The sequence below is a fragment of the Pagrus major genome, chromosome 19 (genome assembly GCF_040436345.1).
Source record: "Pagrus major chromosome 19, Pma_NU_1.0".
Taxonomy (NCBI): domain Eukaryota; kingdom Metazoa; phylum Chordata; class Actinopteri; order Spariformes; family Sparidae; genus Pagrus; species Pagrus major.
In genome coordinates this window covers 14,746,787-14,766,851 of record NC_133233.1, presented here as the reverse complement: position 1 = coordinate 14,766,851, position 20,065 = coordinate 14,746,787, and the positions used below count along the sequence as shown (strand labels likewise).

The 20,065-nt window shown below is 41.4% G+C and overlaps 2 protein-coding genes across 3 annotated transcripts; one reads left to right on the top strand and one right to left on the bottom strand.

Moving 5' to 3' along the window:
- The first annotated feature begins 6,755 nt into the window (after positions 1-6,755).
- On the top strand, positions 6,756-14,687 carry hgd (homogentisate 1,2-dioxygenase). Its single transcript, XM_073488896.1, has 14 exons — positions 6,756-6,901; positions 8,138-8,209; positions 8,555-8,643; positions 8,743-8,848; positions 9,148-9,207; positions 9,288-9,379; positions 9,523-9,557; positions 9,678-9,757; positions 10,046-10,145; positions 11,199-11,323; positions 13,102-13,206; positions 13,672-13,798; positions 14,203-14,384; positions 14,468-14,687. Exons 1-14 carry the CDS (start codon positions 6,887-6,889, stop codon positions 14,609-14,611), a joined length of 1,332 nt encoding a protein of 443 aa, XP_073344997.1. The 5' UTR covers positions 6,756-6,886; the 3' UTR covers positions 14,612-14,687.
- Positions 14,688-15,591: 904 nt separating this feature from the next.
- ndufb4 (NADH:ubiquinone oxidoreductase subunit B4) lies at positions 15,592-18,667 on the bottom strand. Of its 2 annotated transcripts, XM_073488897.1 has the most exons (3): positions 18,468-18,667; positions 16,790-16,933; positions 15,592-15,741 (listed from the first exon to the last, which is right to left on the bottom strand). In XM_073488897.1, exons 1-3 carry the CDS (start codon positions 18,642-18,644, stop codon positions 15,679-15,681), a joined length of 384 nt encoding a protein of 127 aa, XP_073344998.1. In that variant the 5' UTR covers positions 18,645-18,667; the 3' UTR covers positions 15,592-15,678. The 2 variants fall into 2 exon arrangements, with proteins under 2 accessions (XP_073344998.1, XP_073345000.1); XM_073488899.1 differs by lacking the exon at positions 15,592-15,741 and having other exon boundaries at positions 16,784-16,933.
- Positions 18,668-20,065: the final 1,398 nt, after the last annotated feature.

The window sequence follows — 20,065 nt, the reverse complement described above, 5'->3', positions numbered from 1 at the left end:
GGAAAACACCACCAGCACCCCAATGCCATTACGCTTCCTGCCAAACATCCAGCCACTGTCATTTTGGTTCTGTCCGGGGTGCTAATTCTATTTGTGATGAGGTGTCTGGTGTGTTGCCTGGTCGGGTCCAGAGACAGTGAGACAGAATATCTAAGAGGTGGACATTTGTGGCTCAATATGTCTCCTTACCTGCTCACAGGGCGTTTTGTTATGTTAACTTCAGCATGCTGCTACGTAGCTCATCTGTAGAGGTGCATACAGAGACACAGACCCATGCATATTTTATTGACAACTCATTTGTTATTTTAAAATGGCTTGTGGATGCTTACATGGTGTGATACCTTACCAACGCAGTGACCCAAGGTTAACATCACCATTTCCAACTAAGACTGCTCATCATTATGTACAATGATGCATTATTGACAACAATTTTACCACAATTTTATCAGTCAGATTAGCTGATATCATTTTAGTACTTACCAAGGAAATGGAGTGAACTACGATGTCCTACAAAGGAAGAGAGCTGCTAAATTGAGAAGAAATGCTTATAAATTCTCAAGCAAGCCAGCTTATATAAAGGTTGTAATACTGTATCTTATGCCTTATTAGGCCAAATATCTCAACCTCAAAATCGTTGCTATAAACCTACATAATACCTAAAAATAACACAAAAAATAATTGCAGCAGGCCCTTTGATGATCTTTGAGGCAAAATGTTTTTTGTACAGTAGCCATAAACATAAAGATAGAGGGTTTGTTTGTCTTCAATTCAGCCTCTGACTCATCTCAGCACTCACCGAGACCCTGGTTCTTTCTGTCATTTCCCTCCAGTCTCTCTTCTTTTTCCATCTCCTCTCTGTACATTTGTGAAGTTTACTACATTTCTCCTTCAGTCAGCATTCAACGTGGACTGCACCTCCGTGATTCGCTGCTACAGACAGGTTGAGAAGCGAGAGTGGAGATAAATCCACCTTTTAATCCCGTTGAAAAGTTGTTGAAAATGATGTGTGTTTTAAAAATGATCTGTGAGGTAAAATTGTTGTTTTTGTCAATGGAGTCTGGTGGCTTGAGGAGAGCGATATAACAGCTGACGTGCATGTGTGTCTTTGTCTGGAATGGACCTCATGTCTCAACTCCTAATGACAACAGCAGACCAGTTTATTGTGTTTCTCATCACCCTGTATTATAAAGAACCAACATTATGAAGACATCGAATTTAAGGACAATGTGTGGGGGGCCCTGCCAAACAACTGGGCTTTCAGGACAGTGAGAAGCTTATGTAATTCACTTTTGGGATGTAGTAGAGTTGTTAGCATGGCAACAATGTCATTGCAGGTTTGGCTAACATGAGCTAGCTAGCTAACAATAATGTAATTTAAATGATACAGGAGGCACTCTGTAGTATTTGAGTTGGGCATTGCACTATCCAAATTAACATAAGAAACGGAGCACACGTGGGCTCTATATGAGTACTCCAATATCATATTTCAGGTATTGTCACCTGTCGCAACTTTGCATCGCTGCAGGTGGCCAGTATTTTGAATTTTGTTTCCTTTATTCATCACTTTCCTGGTGTGTTAAGGCCTTTATTCTTGCACTCGTCTCCTTCCGTGTCCACTCTGACTTATCTCCGCTGCACCATCTTGTATCTTTTCTCTCCTTCTTTCTGTCTTCTCTACTATTTTCCACTTTGTATTTTCTCCCTTTCATCTCCATCACGCCTCTCTTGTCTCTTGACGCTCATACACCTTTCACCTTGCTGTCTTCAGTTCTCCACTTGTGTCTCTGCCATGGTGCATCACATTATGTTTTTCTTACATTGGCCACAGTTTGTGGCTATTTCCATGTCTTGTTTTGCTTAATAGCTCATCTGCGGCTGGCTCTGTGGAAAGCAACGTTGCTATTCATGTGTACATTATATGCTCTGCCCTAATTCAGCATATACACGTCAACAGAGGGAAATGCGTATTAAATACCCAGAATGCAAAGACAAACGCATGCAGTACATAAACATAGGCCACAAACAGATACACAACAAAATCCTTTTGACATCAATAATTGGTAAATCCTCTGATTAACTTGTAAGAATTGTCCTTAGAGTGCTTAAGTAATTGTGTTTGTGTGTGTCCTTTTTTTATTGCATGCACCCCCCTCTCTTTAAAGCACATCTTTATAACCAAGCAATTCCAAAGCAATTTTCTCTGTGGGAGGAGAGTGTAATTTTCTATTCTGTGACACTGTGATGTGTAAGAAACTGGTAGCTGGCGCTAAAAGGCGTCTGTAGTGTGTGTCTTGGTGTGGGTGTGAGCCGCTTTAATGGCCAACGCGGGGCGGGTGGCGGTGGTGGTGAGCGGGTGCATGTCAGGAAGGCCATCATTTAATGACTCCCAAATAGTGCCCTCCTCGTTAGAGCTATCGTCCTGGAAACACGAGGCTGTGAACCAGGAGAGCGCCACACGCTGCAACAGTCTTTTATCTTCATATTAAACCATTTGCATAACATTAGCGCGATAGATAGGATTCAGGAGATACTCAACCTACTCAGGGAGAGACAGAGAGGGTATACTACATGTCCTTGCAAATCTAATCAGCGTTAAATGGAGCTGTCAAATGTGTGTGTGTGTGTGTGTGTGTGTGTGTGTGTGTGTGTGTGTGTGTGTGTGTGTGTGTGTGTGTGTGTGTGTGTGTGTGTGTGTTACTGGATGGCTCATGTCAGGAGTCATTTAACATTAAGCTGCAATAGTGTGTAACAGGGCTGTAATTACAAAATACAAGAATCTGAGCTATTTCTTGTTAGATGTGACATCCAAATACAGCAGTTACCCACCAGTGATACACAAGACGAGGCCAGGTGACTACAATGCAGGTGTCATATGCACGTACGTCCTTCACAAAGTTAAGTTTCAATGTTTTTTTTCCTCCTATAATGAGCAAATTGTCGTAGTTGCAGCAACTCCAGTAGAATAATGAATAGAATAAATCGCATTACTATGCCATTTTTTAAATTGCTGATGTGGTTTGCAGTGACTGAATGGTCAAATTTTGTGTGATATCAGCAGGCTAACAAAAGACTCAATTTTCCCTTTTTTGTGTAGATTCACACCTATCTACACTGTATAATGCTCTGTTTTGCTTTGCTTTGTGTCTAAACGAGTGTATCTGACTGCTTATTTTCCCCCGGCTCAAAGAAGAATAAAGAGAAGACGAAAAGAATCTCATTACTGCAGAGAAACAAGAGCAGGAAAGTGTGTAAGCACACACTAATTAGTTGATGCTACTTGCTACTGCCTGATTAATTTAATCAAAAGTACACTTGATCTATATACAACTACCAGTATGAATGTTATAAATATGACAAATTGGCTCCAGTAGAAGCATTTTTTATATTTTTCTTTGAAGGTTTGACCATTGTTTGAAAGTCCTTGAATTAATGGTGAGCCGTATAATGATACATATTGTGAAGTCTACATTATATAAGGTATTCAATTGCTACAAAGCATGCCGGAAGCCTCAATTCTGACTTAGATATAATACCATTGTGTTGGTCATGTTAAAGGCCCTGCACACTGATGGTAAACCGACACAGGGGATTCTTTTTCCCAGTGAGACCTTTTGTCAGGACTGTGTAGGCATGTATAGACTGTGTTTGACTGACATTTCCCACCTGTTGGGCGCAACAAATTACAGCTTTATAATTCTTGTTAATGTATTGAGTTTGGTGACCTTACACAATAACCAGCACAGTTTCCTCCATCTTTAACCTGAAAGGGTGTCTAATCACCCATAATAACTAACAGCACCTGTGCGAGTCTGCAGGGCCTTCAAAGGGTCAATTCACACATATAACACCATGAGGTAAAATATGTTTTTGTGGATAAACCATAATAGCATACAGCAATGCAGAAAGAAACATTGAACACTTAAAGAGTTTTATTGATGGTCTGAGCAGTACTTACAAAATTGGTGGCAGAAATCTTAAAAGCGAAGATCTGACACTGTGCATGGCTAGATGCACAAAGAGATGGCGGGATATGATGTTTGTATTCAACACATCCTCATACCTAAACAAGGTTGATTGCTCCCAAAATTATGCATATCACCGTTCCCAAAACAACGCCTTCGTCATACGCTTGCAGTTTGTTTAGGTTGAGGCAACAAAACTACTTGCTAACGTTTAGGCAACAAAACTACTTGGTTAGGTTGAGGCAACAAAACTACTTAGTTAGGTTGAGGCAACAAAACTACTTGCTAGCGTTTAGGCAACAACTACTTGGTTAGGTTTAGGAAAACATTGTGGTCTGGGTTAAAATCACTGCGTTACTACTTCCGTTGCAAGTGTACCTATGTTAGTTTTAGGCAACAAAACTACTTGGTTAGGTTTAGACAACAAAACTCACAGGTCACAGGTCGCTGCCTAACAACGTAAATATGGGTCATAATAAGCTGCTATAATTTTGTATGGTATTTTTTCTGATGAAGACAGGCTGTACGTATTTGTTTGTGTGTTTTAGGTGAAGTGACCCTTTAAAGAACGCCAGACGGAGTATAGAAGAAGGGGTTAAAAGCACATGCATTGTAGGTATGAAAGTTTGGGCACTTGCATCTGTTATGAAAGGCTAAAGATGTCATCACATCATGGAATAAGCTTGTAACTGTGCGTGTGTGTGTGTGTCTGTGTGTGTCTCTGTGTGTGTGTGAGAGAGTGAGAGAGAGAGAGAGAGAGAGAGAGAGAGAGATTGCTTGTTTATGCATATGGGGAGAGACTGTGCCAGGTGAGTGTACCATTTACCATCAAGCCATTGACTTCAGCAGGCATCTAATAACAAAGCATTTATGGCCCACTTACGCATGCATAGATATAACTGTCAGTAGGCAACAACAGTCTCCTCTCCCCCGTCTCCAGCTATTCCTGCCTCTCTTAAAACACACAGGCACCATCCGGATTGGACCCAAATACTCTAGAATTCTATCATCAGACTCGGGGATGAAATTAAAATCGCTCATTTTCTTTCTCCATGCAAGGAGCAGATCAATTTCCGGAGACTGGGACGTGATATTTTCCTGCCATTGGGCTTTCTCGTCTTTGGCACAGCACCCTGACTGGCTGCCAGCGGGGGGCCCGGGCCTGACTGCACGCCTCGCCGGAGAACAGTTACTTCTGCCGCGGCGAGTTTATTTGCGCCTCGCTATGAGAATTGCCATCATTTACCCTTCCCCAACACCTCCCAAAAAGAAAAGAAATAGACAAGAGGGGAAGCGAGGCAAGGATGAGAGAGGCGAAATTGATTCTTTTTGATACATGCTGCACGGGGGACATTAGGTACCCCTCGTTTGACCATCTATTTCAAGAAATGAACTGAATAAATTTTGCGTAAAGTAATGTATAGGCCTTTCCGAGGCCTTTTGCTGTTGTTCATGTCGAGAATGAATTGCTCGCTGCAGCATGCAGAGGTTATCTGCTGTATTATGCCGGTTTTAACAGAAGTCAATTAATTATGCAGCTGTACAGGAATGATAACTCACTTTAAATAAAACAGTAACTCAGCGTGAGTTAAACATGATAAAATTAAGGGCAACTTGATGAACCAGTGGAGCAGTAAATGTAGAGAGACGGTGGCCCCGGCGCTCAGTCACGTGGCATGTTCGCCTCCACGGCAGTGGAAACATTTCACTTTGCTTTCAGCAGTGGGGAAAAGTAACAAAGTACATTTACTTAAGTGCTATAGTTACGTATTAATTCAAGGTACTTCCACTTTGCTTTAGTATTTCCATTTTATGCAGTTTTATACATAGCAGAGGTAAATATTATACCTTTTACTCCACAGCACTAACAGCCTTATTTACTTGTTAATTTTCAGATTACATCTTTTTCATACCTTTCCTGTTCAACAAAAACATGCATCTCCAAAGTTGTTGATTGTGAATTGGATTTTTTCTGATAAACTTAAAGATTAAGTGCCAAATCACACAAAATGTCAATTTCTACATAATATTGCTTTAATAAAAGCACCCGATAGAGTTGTAAAACACTATCAGGAACCATTTTTCTGCAGAATTAGTACTTTTACTTTTGATACTCCAAGTACATTTTGCTGATGATGCTTAATACTGAAGTAACATTCTGAATGCAGTGCTTCATCCACCACTGGTCCACAGAAGAAGTACTCCACTAATTTTTGGAGCGTATATTGCAGACTCTACTTTTTACTTTTTTTTGTCTAGAGGTTTGTTTTTGCAGGACGTGAGGATGTGCACGACACCATTGTTTACACAAGCAGGTCTATATGAGGTCACAGCCATTTGAACAAGATTAAAGTGACTATAACAGACTAATGCTGTCTGTTACACCATCGTTTATAAGCTGCTATTTTTCTTAACTTCGTTTTAACTTACAGATCTGATTTCTATTATAGTTGGTTAATGATACTCAAGCATCCCTTCATCAGCATTTGGCTAAAAGTTCATGTCAGCATTACAGCTGTCTGTCACCATAGAAACCATAACCTGAGTCACAGCCTGTCCTTCACTAGTTAACTGTATGAAATATGCCCTGGTTGTTACCTGTGTGTTGCTCTCAAAGCTTTTAGACTTAGTTCTTGTTTGTCTTGGCAGCGACTTTTCCTTGTTTGCGCACATTTTGGCCACCTGACCCATCCTCTCCACTTTGCATGAGACCCTGGTACTGTTGCGTCACGAAGTCAAGGCCTAATTAAAACCAGATTGAGAAAGAGAATAAATCCAACCCCCTTTTTTCCTCCCAGTTCATAAAGCGGCATGCATGCGCCCTGCAGTGGATTTTGGTCGAGGACAATGCGTAAAGAGTCCGGACAGCTGCAAGTTAATTTGTAACCACTGAAACGCTTTGAACAGCTTTAACTGACAGCACGATGGCTGGACTCAAGGTAAGCGTTTACTTTATCCAACACTATATTGTTAGAAATGTTCATTCCCTGGTTGTTATGATCTGCGTTTCTGCCAAGCCTTAAAAGTGTCAGATAAGTGTAACTTGGTGAAAGTTTGCATGGACGAAAAAATAAAGAGCAAAGTGCAGGAATAGATCATTTACATCTTGGAGCAGAAATACGCGAAGTTAAAAGGTGCATGGAGTCATCATTAACTCTAACACAAGCAGACAGGCTGACTGATAGGAGGCGTTGCCCGCGACCAATCAGAGCGCTGCATTCAGCAGCTGCCCAGATGCGGTCTGAGAAGTTTCTACAGCTTCACCAATCAACAATATTTAAGTGGAAAATCGTCATTGCGATATATATTTTTAAAAAACATTTTACATTCGTGTATTTTCCAGCAAACATTGAAAGTTAGTTCCCAACCTCCAAACCATTAATCCCAGTGGATATTACATTATTTCACTGGAGTTTATCATCTGAAATATCCATATATCTATAACCTAAAGCATTAGGGACAAGGGAAGATTAGTCAGCTCTTTGGCAAAAGCTTCACCCAGCAGAATTTTAAGAATGAACGTGACTTAATGACTTATTTTGACTGACAGCTCGTGCGTTTTCAACTTTGTTCCAAGTGTCTTTGCTGCTCTGACACTAAAAACGTCTCATTAAATTGAATTAAATCCGACTTTACATAACAACTCTTCGTGAGGCATAAAACTGGAGCCTCAAAAACGCACTGAGGCGCATGAACGCGCACATATGGAACCCATCCATGCCTGTGAGCGCGCTTTTTTGCAGACCAACAGTGACTCAGCAACATTTCTTCACATCGTGTCAAGTTTGTGTTTGTCTATGCAGACATGGCTGCCGGTGATCAGCGCCAGTGTAGACGGATAGTAGAATAATAATGCCATCATAATTGAAATATTGACCAAAACGTACTGTGCGCAATTAGTCTGCAACGCAATAACACAAAAGTAATGGATGCCTGCGAGGGGGGGAAATTTGGCACAACAGCAGTTTGTTTTATCATAGATCTAATGTGAATCAATATGACAACAATTAACAAAAAGACAAGCCTTAATGACAAGCCTTCAAATTTAATTATAACCAGCATGAACACATTTATCCTGCATTACAATGAAGCCGCGTGGTGTTTACATGTGCTTTCATTTATTTTTTACTTTAACTTGGCTCAACTTGAGTGCTGGATGTCTCTTTCTCCCTCAGTACCTGAGCGGTTTTGGGAATGAGCTCTCTTCTGAGGACCCTCGCTGTCCTGGAGCTCTACCTGAGGGACAGGTAACACACAAAAACACACACTGGGATCATTTTAGCATTCATTCATACTATAATATATTCACTGATTCTGTTTTCCTTGGGTAACACTTTACAATAAGGTACACAAAAATGTGAGTAGTTACTGAGGAGCGAATAAGGAATGAATCAGGAATGACTTAGTAGTTAATGAATCGTTGAGTAATTCCTCAATAAGTGTGATTTTGAGTACTATATGATAACAGACTGGGAGCGAATATATTAATGAATCATTAGGTAATGGTTAGTTCATCAATATCTGTGAAAATTCTTAATATTGACTCTTTAACATCCAGTATTATATCTGTACTCTGTACTATGTCTCTACAGAACAACCCTCAAGTCTGTCCCTATGGCCTCTATGCTGAGCAGCTCTCCGGCTCTGCCTTCACCTGCCCGCGGCCAGCCAATAAGAGGAGGTATTCACTTGTTTCTGACATTTAAATCAGCTCACCTATCACTATTAGACCATATGGAGCTGAGTCAAAAAGACTGACGTAACCTTTTTCCTTCTCCAGCTGGTTCTACCGCATCTTGCCATCTGTCAAACATAAGCCCTTTAGCGCAGTGCCCTGTGGAAACCTAACAGAGAACTGGAACGAAGTGGAGCCTGACCCGAACCAGGTATATAAAGGCTCAACAGGAAGCGCTCATTTCATCTTCGCTTCGGGTAGAGAAACTGGGAATCTTGTTAGAGCCCCTGAAAAGTTGTTGTCAGTTGGTGCAATATGTAAGAATTGACCACTTGTTGAAGTCACATTCAAAACAAATCATATTCAGTGGTAGCTTCACTCTGAATTATGTGTTCATGTAGGATCTCATCGCTCATTATAAGGAGATAAGTTAAAAATATATATGGATTCTTTAAGTCTCCTCTGTATATCGTGAATATGTAGATTCTGACTCTGAGGTTTCTCTCACAGCTGCGATGGCTGCCATTCACCATCCCCAAATCTACAGAGAAGAAGGTGGACTTTGTGGCTGTGAGTTCAACTCGTTTGTTTTCCGTATTATTTTTCATTAAAGATTCTCAGTTCACTGATTGGGATTTTGTATGTTGCAGGGTCTGCATACTGTCTGCGGTGCTGGGGACACCAAATCTCGCAACGGCATAGGCATCCACATGTACACCTGCAACACCTCCATGGTTGACAGGTGTGTACGTATTTGTGTGCAAATGTGTCCCATCATGTAACAAATAGATGCATTTTCACATATCAAACAGCTACAGAATCCTTGGTTACGCTTTGACGCTCATTTCCAAGTTGTCTCTGTTTTTTTTTTTTTTCTTGTTCCAGGTGCTTCAACAACTCAGATGGAGACTTTCTGATTGGTGAGGAAAAGGGCTGTTGATGTTTTCACTGTCGTCTATCACAAGAACAATGATAGCTCAATCCACAGTCCTTATTCTCCCTCAAATTTTCTTTTCTCTTTGTTCTGTTTGTCTCTCTAGTCCCCCAGCAGGGCGAGATCTTGATCACCACAGAGTTTGGGAAAATGATGGTCGAGCCGAACGAGATCTGTGTCATCCAGGTGAGCTCTATCTTTTTCATCTTCCCAGTTTTCACACAGAAATCTACCAGTGTGTCTGCCCTCACACCCCATTTACCATATTTAGAAAGACGTAGTTTGGTACTTTCACAAAAGTGACCTTAAAAATAAATGACAGGGAAAAAACGTCTGTGCTACAGAGAGCCTGACCGCCAGGATTTTCAACACACGTGTTAGTCCATGAACCCATAAGCATATCACACAATTGATTCAAAACAGCACTGGCATTACATTTCCCTTCACAGCCATTTATTTTTGTGTTTTGTCCAGCAAGGGATGCGCTTCAGTGTGGATGTGTTTGGAGAAACCAGAGGCTACATACTGGAGGTCTATGGAGCCCATTTTGAACTCCCTGACCTGGGACCCATAGGTGCACTCATCCCTCCTTGAAATCTGCACATCAACCTCTTCATGTCTGTTTCTTATAACTGCCTTAAATCGTTCTCACCTTCTCCCCAAGTCTGTCATATTTTTAGCCACGCTAGCAGCAAAGCTACAGATAGAAATATCAGTCGGTTGGTCAATCCACCATTTTGGTCCAGATATTAAAAGGTAACTCTATAAATTTTACACATTAAAGTGTGTTCACACGTCTTAGGGAGTACTACCGCATATGTGAAAAAAGTAGTATAAAGGCTTTTATGGCTCCAGAGGAAGCTGCATGTAATCTAATAAATCCCTCCAGTGATGTCACTCAGTGGCTACTTTGCATTGTGGGTAATGTAGGCGACAGGTTTGAATAGGAAGAAGAATACATGGAATAAAGACGGTGATGTCTCTGGTTCTGCCGTTTCAATTTTGATCATTTCTTTTGAAACTTTCTGTGATGAGTCCAACAGTGTTATAGGAGTGCTTTTCAAAACCTGGCACCTACATTACGCACAATGCAACTTAGCCACTGAGTGGAGGCAATTTATCAGATTACATGCAGCTTCTTCTGGAGCCACAAAAGGCTTGATACTACTTTTTAACATATGCAGTAATACTCCTCAAGATCTGTAAACATACTGTATTGTGTAAAATTGTTGGAGTTACTCTTTAAATAGATTGCCAGACATTCATTTTCCCCAGTGGATGAGTCTTGATGACATTAGTGATTTCCTGACTTTTCCTTTAGTGTCACCATGAAGTTCACGTTTGTGGTTGTTAGTTAAGTGTCTCAACAACTATTGGATGGATTGTCATGAAACTTGGCAAAGTATTCATGTTCCCCTCAGGATGAACCACAATAACTGTTCATCATGTGTCATCTTTAGGTAAAAGGTCCAATTTGTCCAATACTATATTGGTTTATGACCAAATAACAACAAAAGTAATGACATTCCTATTCACGCCAACTGTTCTTTGTTTAGAGCTAATTAGCTAATGCTAGCACAGAAACACAGTATGTGCGTTTGTATGACTATGTTCGTGTGTTTCCCAGGAGCCAATGGTCTGGCCAACCCAAGAGACTTCCTGTGTCCAGTTGCTTGGTACGAGGATCGTAAAGTAGCCACAGGTTACACCGTCATCAACAAGTACCAAGGAAAGCTCTTCGCCTGCCAACAGGTGATGTTTTTTTTGTTACATTTAGCTTTCTGTGGGTCAGTACACTGACATGTACACAGACACTGTATGACAGGAGCCCACACATATGGCATTCCTGCCCTATTACCCTATTTAGGTATGTGTTCGCTTCAGTTAACACCATTGAATCGCAACAATGCCTAACAGGAAACCGTCCAAGTGAAGCATATGATCCATTAGCTGCTCCTGCCGATTGAATTGCCATCCCTGATGATTTAATATCAAAGCGTTGGCTGTTATCCATTCAGCAGGTTTCCGCCTCGACTCCCTTATGAGTCTTAATCACTCATAATTAGTTAAGACATTCTGGAGTTACAGACAGTGTACCTGTGAAGCTTTGCTTTGTAGGAAAAACCTTTCCCAAGTTAAGCATTAATTTCACCGTATTTCAGTCAGGGAATGATCCTGCCCCTCCTGAAATGTCCTGTTGGGCGCATAATTGGATCGACACATAATGTCTGACAGGAGGTTTTTTACCGAGATGGGGAGGAGGTGGGAGGAGAGGTTTGTCAGGGGCGGGGGTTGGGGGGTTGTAACCGTGGAAACCGTGTCAAACCACACTGTTATTATTCTTCGAAGGAAGTACACAAGGGCAAGAAAGTGTCTTTTTTGTAGCCAAACAAACATTTTTCTATCTCTCTCGCTGCCTCTACTTGTATATCCGCCCCCTGTTATATGCTGGGTGTCAGAGGTGGAGGCTGCTGTCTGCACCTGACACTCTTTTTCCTGGTGTCCACCCTTGCCAGAGCCAGGAGGGCGAGGCTACAGGGCTAAGAAAATAGGGTGGGGGGGGTGGGGGTAGGACGCGGGCCTCATCTCAGGGAAGATGCTGCTGCTCCCGTCTGGTCCTGCTGTTTTGTTCCCCCGCAGAGCGCTGAAATTGCTCAAATTAACTTATTATTTGCTTGACTGGGCCAATATGTTTGTGTTTTGTGTGCATGTGTGTGCAAGCGCTTGCTCTCCACCACTTTCCCCTTCATTTTAATCGAATGTAGTGGAGTTACCACAGACGAATGTCCAAGAGATTACCTGCACTGGGTTTCCCAAAGGCCCATTTGTAGTGTAACCACTGTAAATTGTGTGTGTAGTGAAGGCTTTTTCTTAGTGTTTATTAGTTATGTAATGTGTGTGAATTCACTTAAAGACATGTTTGTGTATGCATATGTGTCTGCGAGGTTTAACTATCGATGTGTATTAGCTGGAAGTGTATGTGAGCGTGTGTGTGAGGAGCACGCGGGTCACTCAGGAGGCAGCTCGAGTTGTAATGAACTATATTGATTTTAGAGCTGCTGTTGAATGTCTTTTTCGCACTGACATTATCAGAACAGAGAAACTATATAAAATTGCTGTGGTTTTAACAATCAAGATAAAGAAATATCTCTGCACCCACTGTTACCACCGCTCCCCCTACCCCCCCCGATAACTGCGCCGCCGCGAGCGTCAAAATGCTCAAAGTTTGGGAAAGTTTGATTGTGAAGCCAATTACCCCATAATACCTGGAGCCTCGTTTCACAAAGAACAGGGGGAATGAAAGAAGGCGAAAGAATGAAAGAAGCACACCCTCCTTCACAATCAACCCTTTTCATTACGACCAGTTTTTTTCTCTCTTTATGTCAAGAAGTACTCTCTCTGGGAATTTAAGATTACAAAGACATTATTCATTATTCCTTTTTCCCTGTGAAAAGCTCAATTTAAAGTCTTTTGTGTTTGCCGCTGGGGTAGACTCGGCTCATTTGTTTCGCTCTGTGCTCTGTACGCAGGATTTCTCTCCGTTCAATGTGGTGGCTTGGCATGGGAACTACACACCGTACAAATACAACCTGAAGAACTTCATGGTTATCAACTGTGTGGCTTTCGACCATGCGGTGAGAGTTGAAGGACACGAACGCATTCTAGTATAATACAGTACTTTTCGATAATTAATTAATTTGTTTTTGCTTTTCTGCTTTCAAAGGGGCATGGTGTGGTATTGGAGAAGAAGTCATAATTTTCATATTTATAATAATTATAAGGTCATAATACAAACTCTTCTCCATAACTGAATAAACAAGCTGTTCTCAGAGGTAAATAAGGTCCCCAGAACACTGTTTGAAGCTAGAGAGGTGGCAGGGTCCGCCAAATATAAACAAAGTAACACGGTATGAAACTGTGTTGTCCTTTGAGGTCAGTTTGTTTATTCAGTTTATTCAGACATGAAAACAAAGAGTTTGTTAATTTAGTTTGTTTAGGCAAAAAAACAATCTTTTTCTTCTACGTAGTGCACCTTTAAGTGAATTAACTCCAACTCTCAGCCTTTAGTCATGTAATCTTAATGTCTGATCTGTCTTTAGGATCCGTCTATCTTTACTGTGCTGACTGCCAAATCCACACGACCAGGTGTGGCCATCGCTGACTTTGTCATCTTCCCCCCTCGGTGGGGTGTTGCTGACCACACCTTCCGTCCTCCGTACTATCATCGTAAGACCATAATACAAACACGTACATGCCTTCCTCTCACATGGTTTGTTCACATTTTGCGAGATGAGAAGACCTTAAAGGCAGAAACAATGATTTTTTGAGGGCTTGGTTAAGACAAGGCTGAATTTTGATCCTAATTTGTCAAATTCCGTCTAGTGAGGTTAGTTTTAGTCTATCATGGAGTGAAACAGGCCAGCCAGAAGCTGACATGTCCATTTACCCCAACCAGTGTCAAGACAGTGGGTGATAACAATTCACCTGCTGTATGACTCCTTTCAACTGAGGAAGCAGCACAGCACCTTTTGTCTGTTTTCACCACAGACCTATAAGGCCATCTAGTGCTACTGAGTACAACTGCACCCATTACAGTGCTGTGTTACAGCTCCACCTGCTTGTCTCTTTAGGTAACTGCATGAGTGAATTCATGGGTCTGATCCACGGCCACTACGAAGCCAAAGAGGAGGGCTTCCAGCCTGGAGGGGCCAGTCTCCACAGCATTATGACCCCACACGGCCCGGACGGCGACTGCTTCGAGAAGAACAGCAATGCTGAGCTCAAGCCTGAGAGAGTGGCTGAGGGTACCATGGTAAAAAAAAAAAAAATGATTTCAGGAAACCATGTCAATGCCATAGCTGATTATATCTGTGACATGCCTTTCTTTTCCTTCAGGCCTTCATGTTTGAGTCATCCTTCAGTATGGCAGTGACCAAGTGGGGTCTACAAACATGCCAGAGACTTGACAAGACCTACTACAAGTGCTGGGAATCTCTCCGCAGCCACTTCAATCCCAACTGGAAGCCCAGCAAACAGTAGTAAAACAGTACGAAACAGATAAAGATAAAACATTGTAATTTCACTCTATTAAATGTCACTACCATCAGTCCATCAATCCATCAATCCAATGTCTGTGGCTTTCTTTCTTTGTGTTGTGTTAAAAATAAAAAAATCACATCCAGGCAACATATATGGTTTCTGTACATACTGTTATGACCAGTAGCTTATAGCAGTTAATGTTAGCAAACTTCAGACTGATATTCCATTAGAACAAATGTCAGTGTCATTGTATTGTCCATACGTGAGCAGATTGTAACGTGATATGAAAAACGAGACGTTCCCTGTCTCTGCCTGTGAAAGAATTGTTTAATGTTGCTGGACTGTGGATTTCTCTGTGGAGGACTTTCTGCGAGTGTCCGTGACTTTCAGCATGTTTTCGACCGCTAACAGACCAACATTATTTAACCTTAGTTTAGAAATGGAGACCGCTAACTTAAACAAACGACCGGCTTCCAGCACAACACAGATCATCCAGAGCCCCTTTAATATGCCACTTTAATTCTAGTTTGAGCAGCAGTAGCCTGGTCTGTGGACATGTTAAATAGAGCTGCATTCATCAGTCAATCAAAAGAAAATTGCCAACTATTTTAATAATTGATTATTAATTTCAGTCACTTTTCAATCAAACATGTCAAACATTTGCTGGCTCCAGCTTCTTAAATGTAAAGCTGCTTTTCTTTGTGTGTTTTGATACTAAATGAAGAGTCTTTGGGTTTTTCGGCTGTTAGTTGGACAAAAGAAGCAATTAGAAGACATCACTTTGGGTTCTAGTGAACTCTGATGAGCATTTTGACAAATGTTTGACATTTCATAGACTGAACAAGTAAACATGAAAATAATCGCCAAGTTAAACAGTAATGAAAATAATCAGTTTCAGCCCGAATGTGAACTGTGCACACACTGACAACAGGTTGTTTTACCATCATTCACACTTCCACCTCATCAATCAAAACCACGACTGTTTTTGACAATATCATTTTATTTGGATAATAATAATTACACGAACTAGCATCACTAGAACATAATGGATTTTTGTACATCCGAGCTCACGACGACAGACTGAATTTGCGCTCGAGGGTTCCAGCCTTGATCTGCGCCTCCTTCCTATCCTGTAAAACAGACGACAAACAGATGACGGGTTAGTACAGGTTCCATGGCAACAAAGTCACATCACTGTCACCCTCTTGACCTTCAGCACATTTTCTCAACTGCATGCTTTATGAGTGAGTGTTTTATGATTTTCAAGCAGTTTTTTTCCTCCCGGTGTGGAGAGGGAGACAAACATGATAGCCCAGCAGTGCGACAATTGCACCAAATTCTCTCTGGATTTTTCTGTTGGTGAGGATTTAGAGGGCGAATCTCCATGACAATGGGGAGGAAAATGAAAGCAGGCAGCATTTCAAGTGACGCATTCATTTCTAATGCGAATGGAACTGTGACAAAAAAGGACAACCAGATCAACTGCACACCTACATACAAGGGAATAATGACTCCCAATCTTCGTAAATAGCTTTTCAGATATCTACGATGCCATTCATGACCAAGTGTCACATTTCAGGACTATTTTATGCAAAAATATTCTTTGAAATGGCAACGTAATTGTACTGGAGTAGCTAATAAAACACATATTAGAGCTGTAACATGAGTGAAAGTACCCCATGTGTTCTTAAGCCAATACTGTGTTTATATCAAGTAAAATCATTGATGTTTTGACCACAAGTTTGGCAATAAAACAGCAAATAGATGCAATAAAAGAAGTCAACAGGAGGGATTGGGAATACAACTCGGACACCTGCAACACAACGGTACTCATTGAGGCAACGGACTTTAACCTGCAGCAATATGTGCAGCATATATTCTTGTTTTTTTGTCTGTTGTAGTTGTTTTGTAACTGTTTTGATTCTTTTCTGTCAGTCTTGCTCTGTAAAGAATAAAGAAGGTCACCGGGCTGAACTCTGATCAACAGATGTGCCCATGCTTGATGTATTTTTGGGTTAGGGTTATTTCTGTACAAATATAAACATTATCTGATGTATCTACAGTACATAGATAACAGATGGTGTAGTTATTGAACTTTCTTCTTTTGGAGCCACAAGTCTGTATTTATTAACACTCTAATAATCAAGCAAAGAAAGGTCAGGTCGTCTTGTCTCATACCCTGTCTGTCTTGAAGATGAAATAGAGGCCAAAGAGGGGCACAACTCCGAACAGCAGACCCAGCAGCGATGTCTTGAATGTGGGCTTGAAGTATAAGTAGGGGTTGGCACGTGCGTGCACCCAGCGTGTCAGGGCAGGGTCTTCCTGTAAAGACAGAAGTATGCCATTACATTTTGATTTCGCCTTCTATAAACTGAATCTTTGCAGCCGGAAAAAAAATCACACAATTATGTACATCATATTGCTACAACACAGACATGAAGAGCACAAAGGAAATAGTGTGTTGTCATGTCAAGTATATTTATTAGGTGAAAAAAATTATTAGTAGGGATAAAAGCGAGAAACCTCAGGAAAGGATACAGAGTACACTTTGCCACGTGACAATAGAAAATGAAACAACGACATCAGCTTCTTTGGTTACAGGGTCCTGGTATCGTGCATTTTTGCTTACCGTCATGACTTACTGGGATACTTGAATAAAACAATGCTATTGTTAATGTAACACCTGTGCTTTTCTCACTATGACAAGTCAAGACGTTTGTCGTCAAAAAGGCCAGTGTGCACAGAATAGACATAAGAAGCAGTAGCAGAACTACAAAACGCAAAACAAACACACAATATTAAGTAACTTATTGTGCAAACACAACTTTTCACCTCTAGTGTTTTCAAGTATTATTGTTGGCACCACTGTCACAAAGACAACCGGATCACTTTCTGTTTTCACTCAGAGTCACAACTACCAACAACAAAGGATGAAACGTGAGTTTACCCATTCATTTAGTCTACAACGGAGACTTGAAAGCAGAGAAAAATCATGCCATGCTCCTAACCAGTCTTCATTTTCCTGGAAGACTCATGCCCAGAACAAAATATCTTGAAAGCAAGATTTATACCGCTGATGGTGTTGTTATATTACAGATGATGCATTGTGCAATCAACATTCACTTCATAATGATATATTAAGCAAAAAACCTGTCTATGGCCAGTTTAAGTACACAGATTAGTATTAAGTGTGTCAAGTTTAGAAGTTTCAGACAAGGAGAAAACCAACTGTGTGTTGGTGTTACATGAGGCATACTCTATTCTGACCATGTGGATATCAATTATGAGTGGTATTAGTTTAGTTGCTGGGATGAAAGGGACAAGTATGTAACAAATATCTCACATTATATTTCATTTTGTATAAAGCAGTCATGTCATTTGGGTGCATTTACTCAGACTCAACAACAACTACAATGTAGCACTTCTTACATTCATGGACCTTATGAAAATCCTCTCAGAACATACGTTTTTGAAGACAAAATATTGAACTGGGCTCCATGTCGTCATACTAAAAGTAGGAACAAGGCAATTATATCTGTCTGAAAGCGTCCCAATCGCTCTGACAGTACTTTGCTCAAACATCAACACCAGCAACCAACCTTCCTCTCGAGTTAGCAAGCTAATGCTACACACTATCCATATGTCAAAGATAAAACCGTCCTTAAAACATTAATGCCACCCAGCCCCGCTTGAACACACATGCACATAAATATGCGACCTTTTATATTGTATTTTTATACTTCAGTAAAATTGGGTTCGTGTGACTTATGTGCCCTGGCATGCTAGCTGTTAGCGTTAGCAAGCAGGCTGAGCCATTTTCAAGGGTGACATTGCTAGCTAGCAGTTAGCCACTTACAATGAGCTCTTTTCTGTGCGGGTTGTTGAGCTGCATCTGATACTGCTTCTTGAGATTCACTCGGATTGCTGCCCTTTCCTCTTCGGCACGTCGGTACTCCTTCGAGACATTGAAATACTCATTTGGGTCCAGTGTTTTTGGCCGAGTGGCCAAGGGCGCCTCTCGGTAGTCCGCCATGACAGCTTGGTGACTGATGGAACTGGGTGAACGTGAACTCGTGAAATCTCGCGTTGAACGGACGTATCGTCGTCATAGCAACATCAAGCGACATCAAACTCCCCCTCGAAGTAGATGAAACCATGAGCGCTGCTGATAGAAAACTAGAAAAGGACGAGAGTGATGATGACTTTAAGTATGAAGAAGTTTCTCTTGGAGATGACTGGAGTTTGACGGAAGGGGAAGAAGATTTGGAGGCAACGGTGAGAGCTATCCAGAGCCGGGCAAAGCACAGCAATGCTCCCCGAGCCAACGCAGCACACCGCCCTGAGGCCGTGGATGACTTCTTACGCAGCTTTCTCCCCCAAATGGGCATGACAGAAACACTTGATTGCTTTCAGACTGAGTGGACCGAGGTGGTGCAGAAAGGGCTGGTGGATGCAGAACGGGTCGGTGTGGTCCCGGACGTGTACACCGAAATCCAGCTCCTGGACAGAGAGCTGAAAAACGCTCGGCGGGAGCGGGAGGATCTCAGGCTGGCAGCCTCAACTTCAGCCGAGACACTGGCGAGGGTCCAGAAAGCCAGAGACTTCCACAGGATGCAGCATAAACGTGTTGTCCAGGAGAGAAACAGGCTCATCGAGGAGATGAGGAAGCTTAAAGTGCAGTGCGACAGCTACGAACCTGCAGTGAAGCGGATGAATGAGAAATACCAAGCGGTATTAAAGCAGACCATGCTGGTGACTGTGGAGATGGAGGAGGCCTTGGGACAGGTGGACCACCAGTCAGCTGCAGGTGAAGGAGAGCCAAAGGTCAAAGGGACAACTCCTCCTACATCTGCAAGTTAGCCAAGGAGTCAGGCGGGATGCAGTCAGTGAAGTCAGCAAGTGATTGTTGAAATAAATACTTGGTCCCATATAACTTTCCTCCTGTGTGCTGTTAAGCCTCATTGCACAGAAATGTTGCACCTTATACTGCAATAGATTTACTGACTGTTGTCATCAATGTTTGTGTTTAAAATAAGATCTTTACCCCAAATTGTTGCATGGAAATGTAAAATATTGTGCACGTATTCGTTATATCTCATTTCAGATTTCACAATATTTGTTCATTCATAAGACACATAATGAAAATAAATTATATATATATATATTTTTAAATGTCAATACTTCCCTCAAGATCACTCAAGACATTAAAGGGGCAGTATGTAGTTTTGGGAGTATAAATTTCAACTCAGATATTAATGAAAAGTACAATACAATATTAATGAGGTAATAATTCAAACTCAGAAATATTGTTTTTTCCCATAACTGAATAAACAAGCTGTTCTCAGAGGGAAATAAGGTCCCCAGAACACTGTTTGAAGCTAGAAAGGTGGCAGGGTCCACCAAATATAAACACGGTAAAACAGTATGAAACTGTGTTGTCCTTTAAGGTCAGTT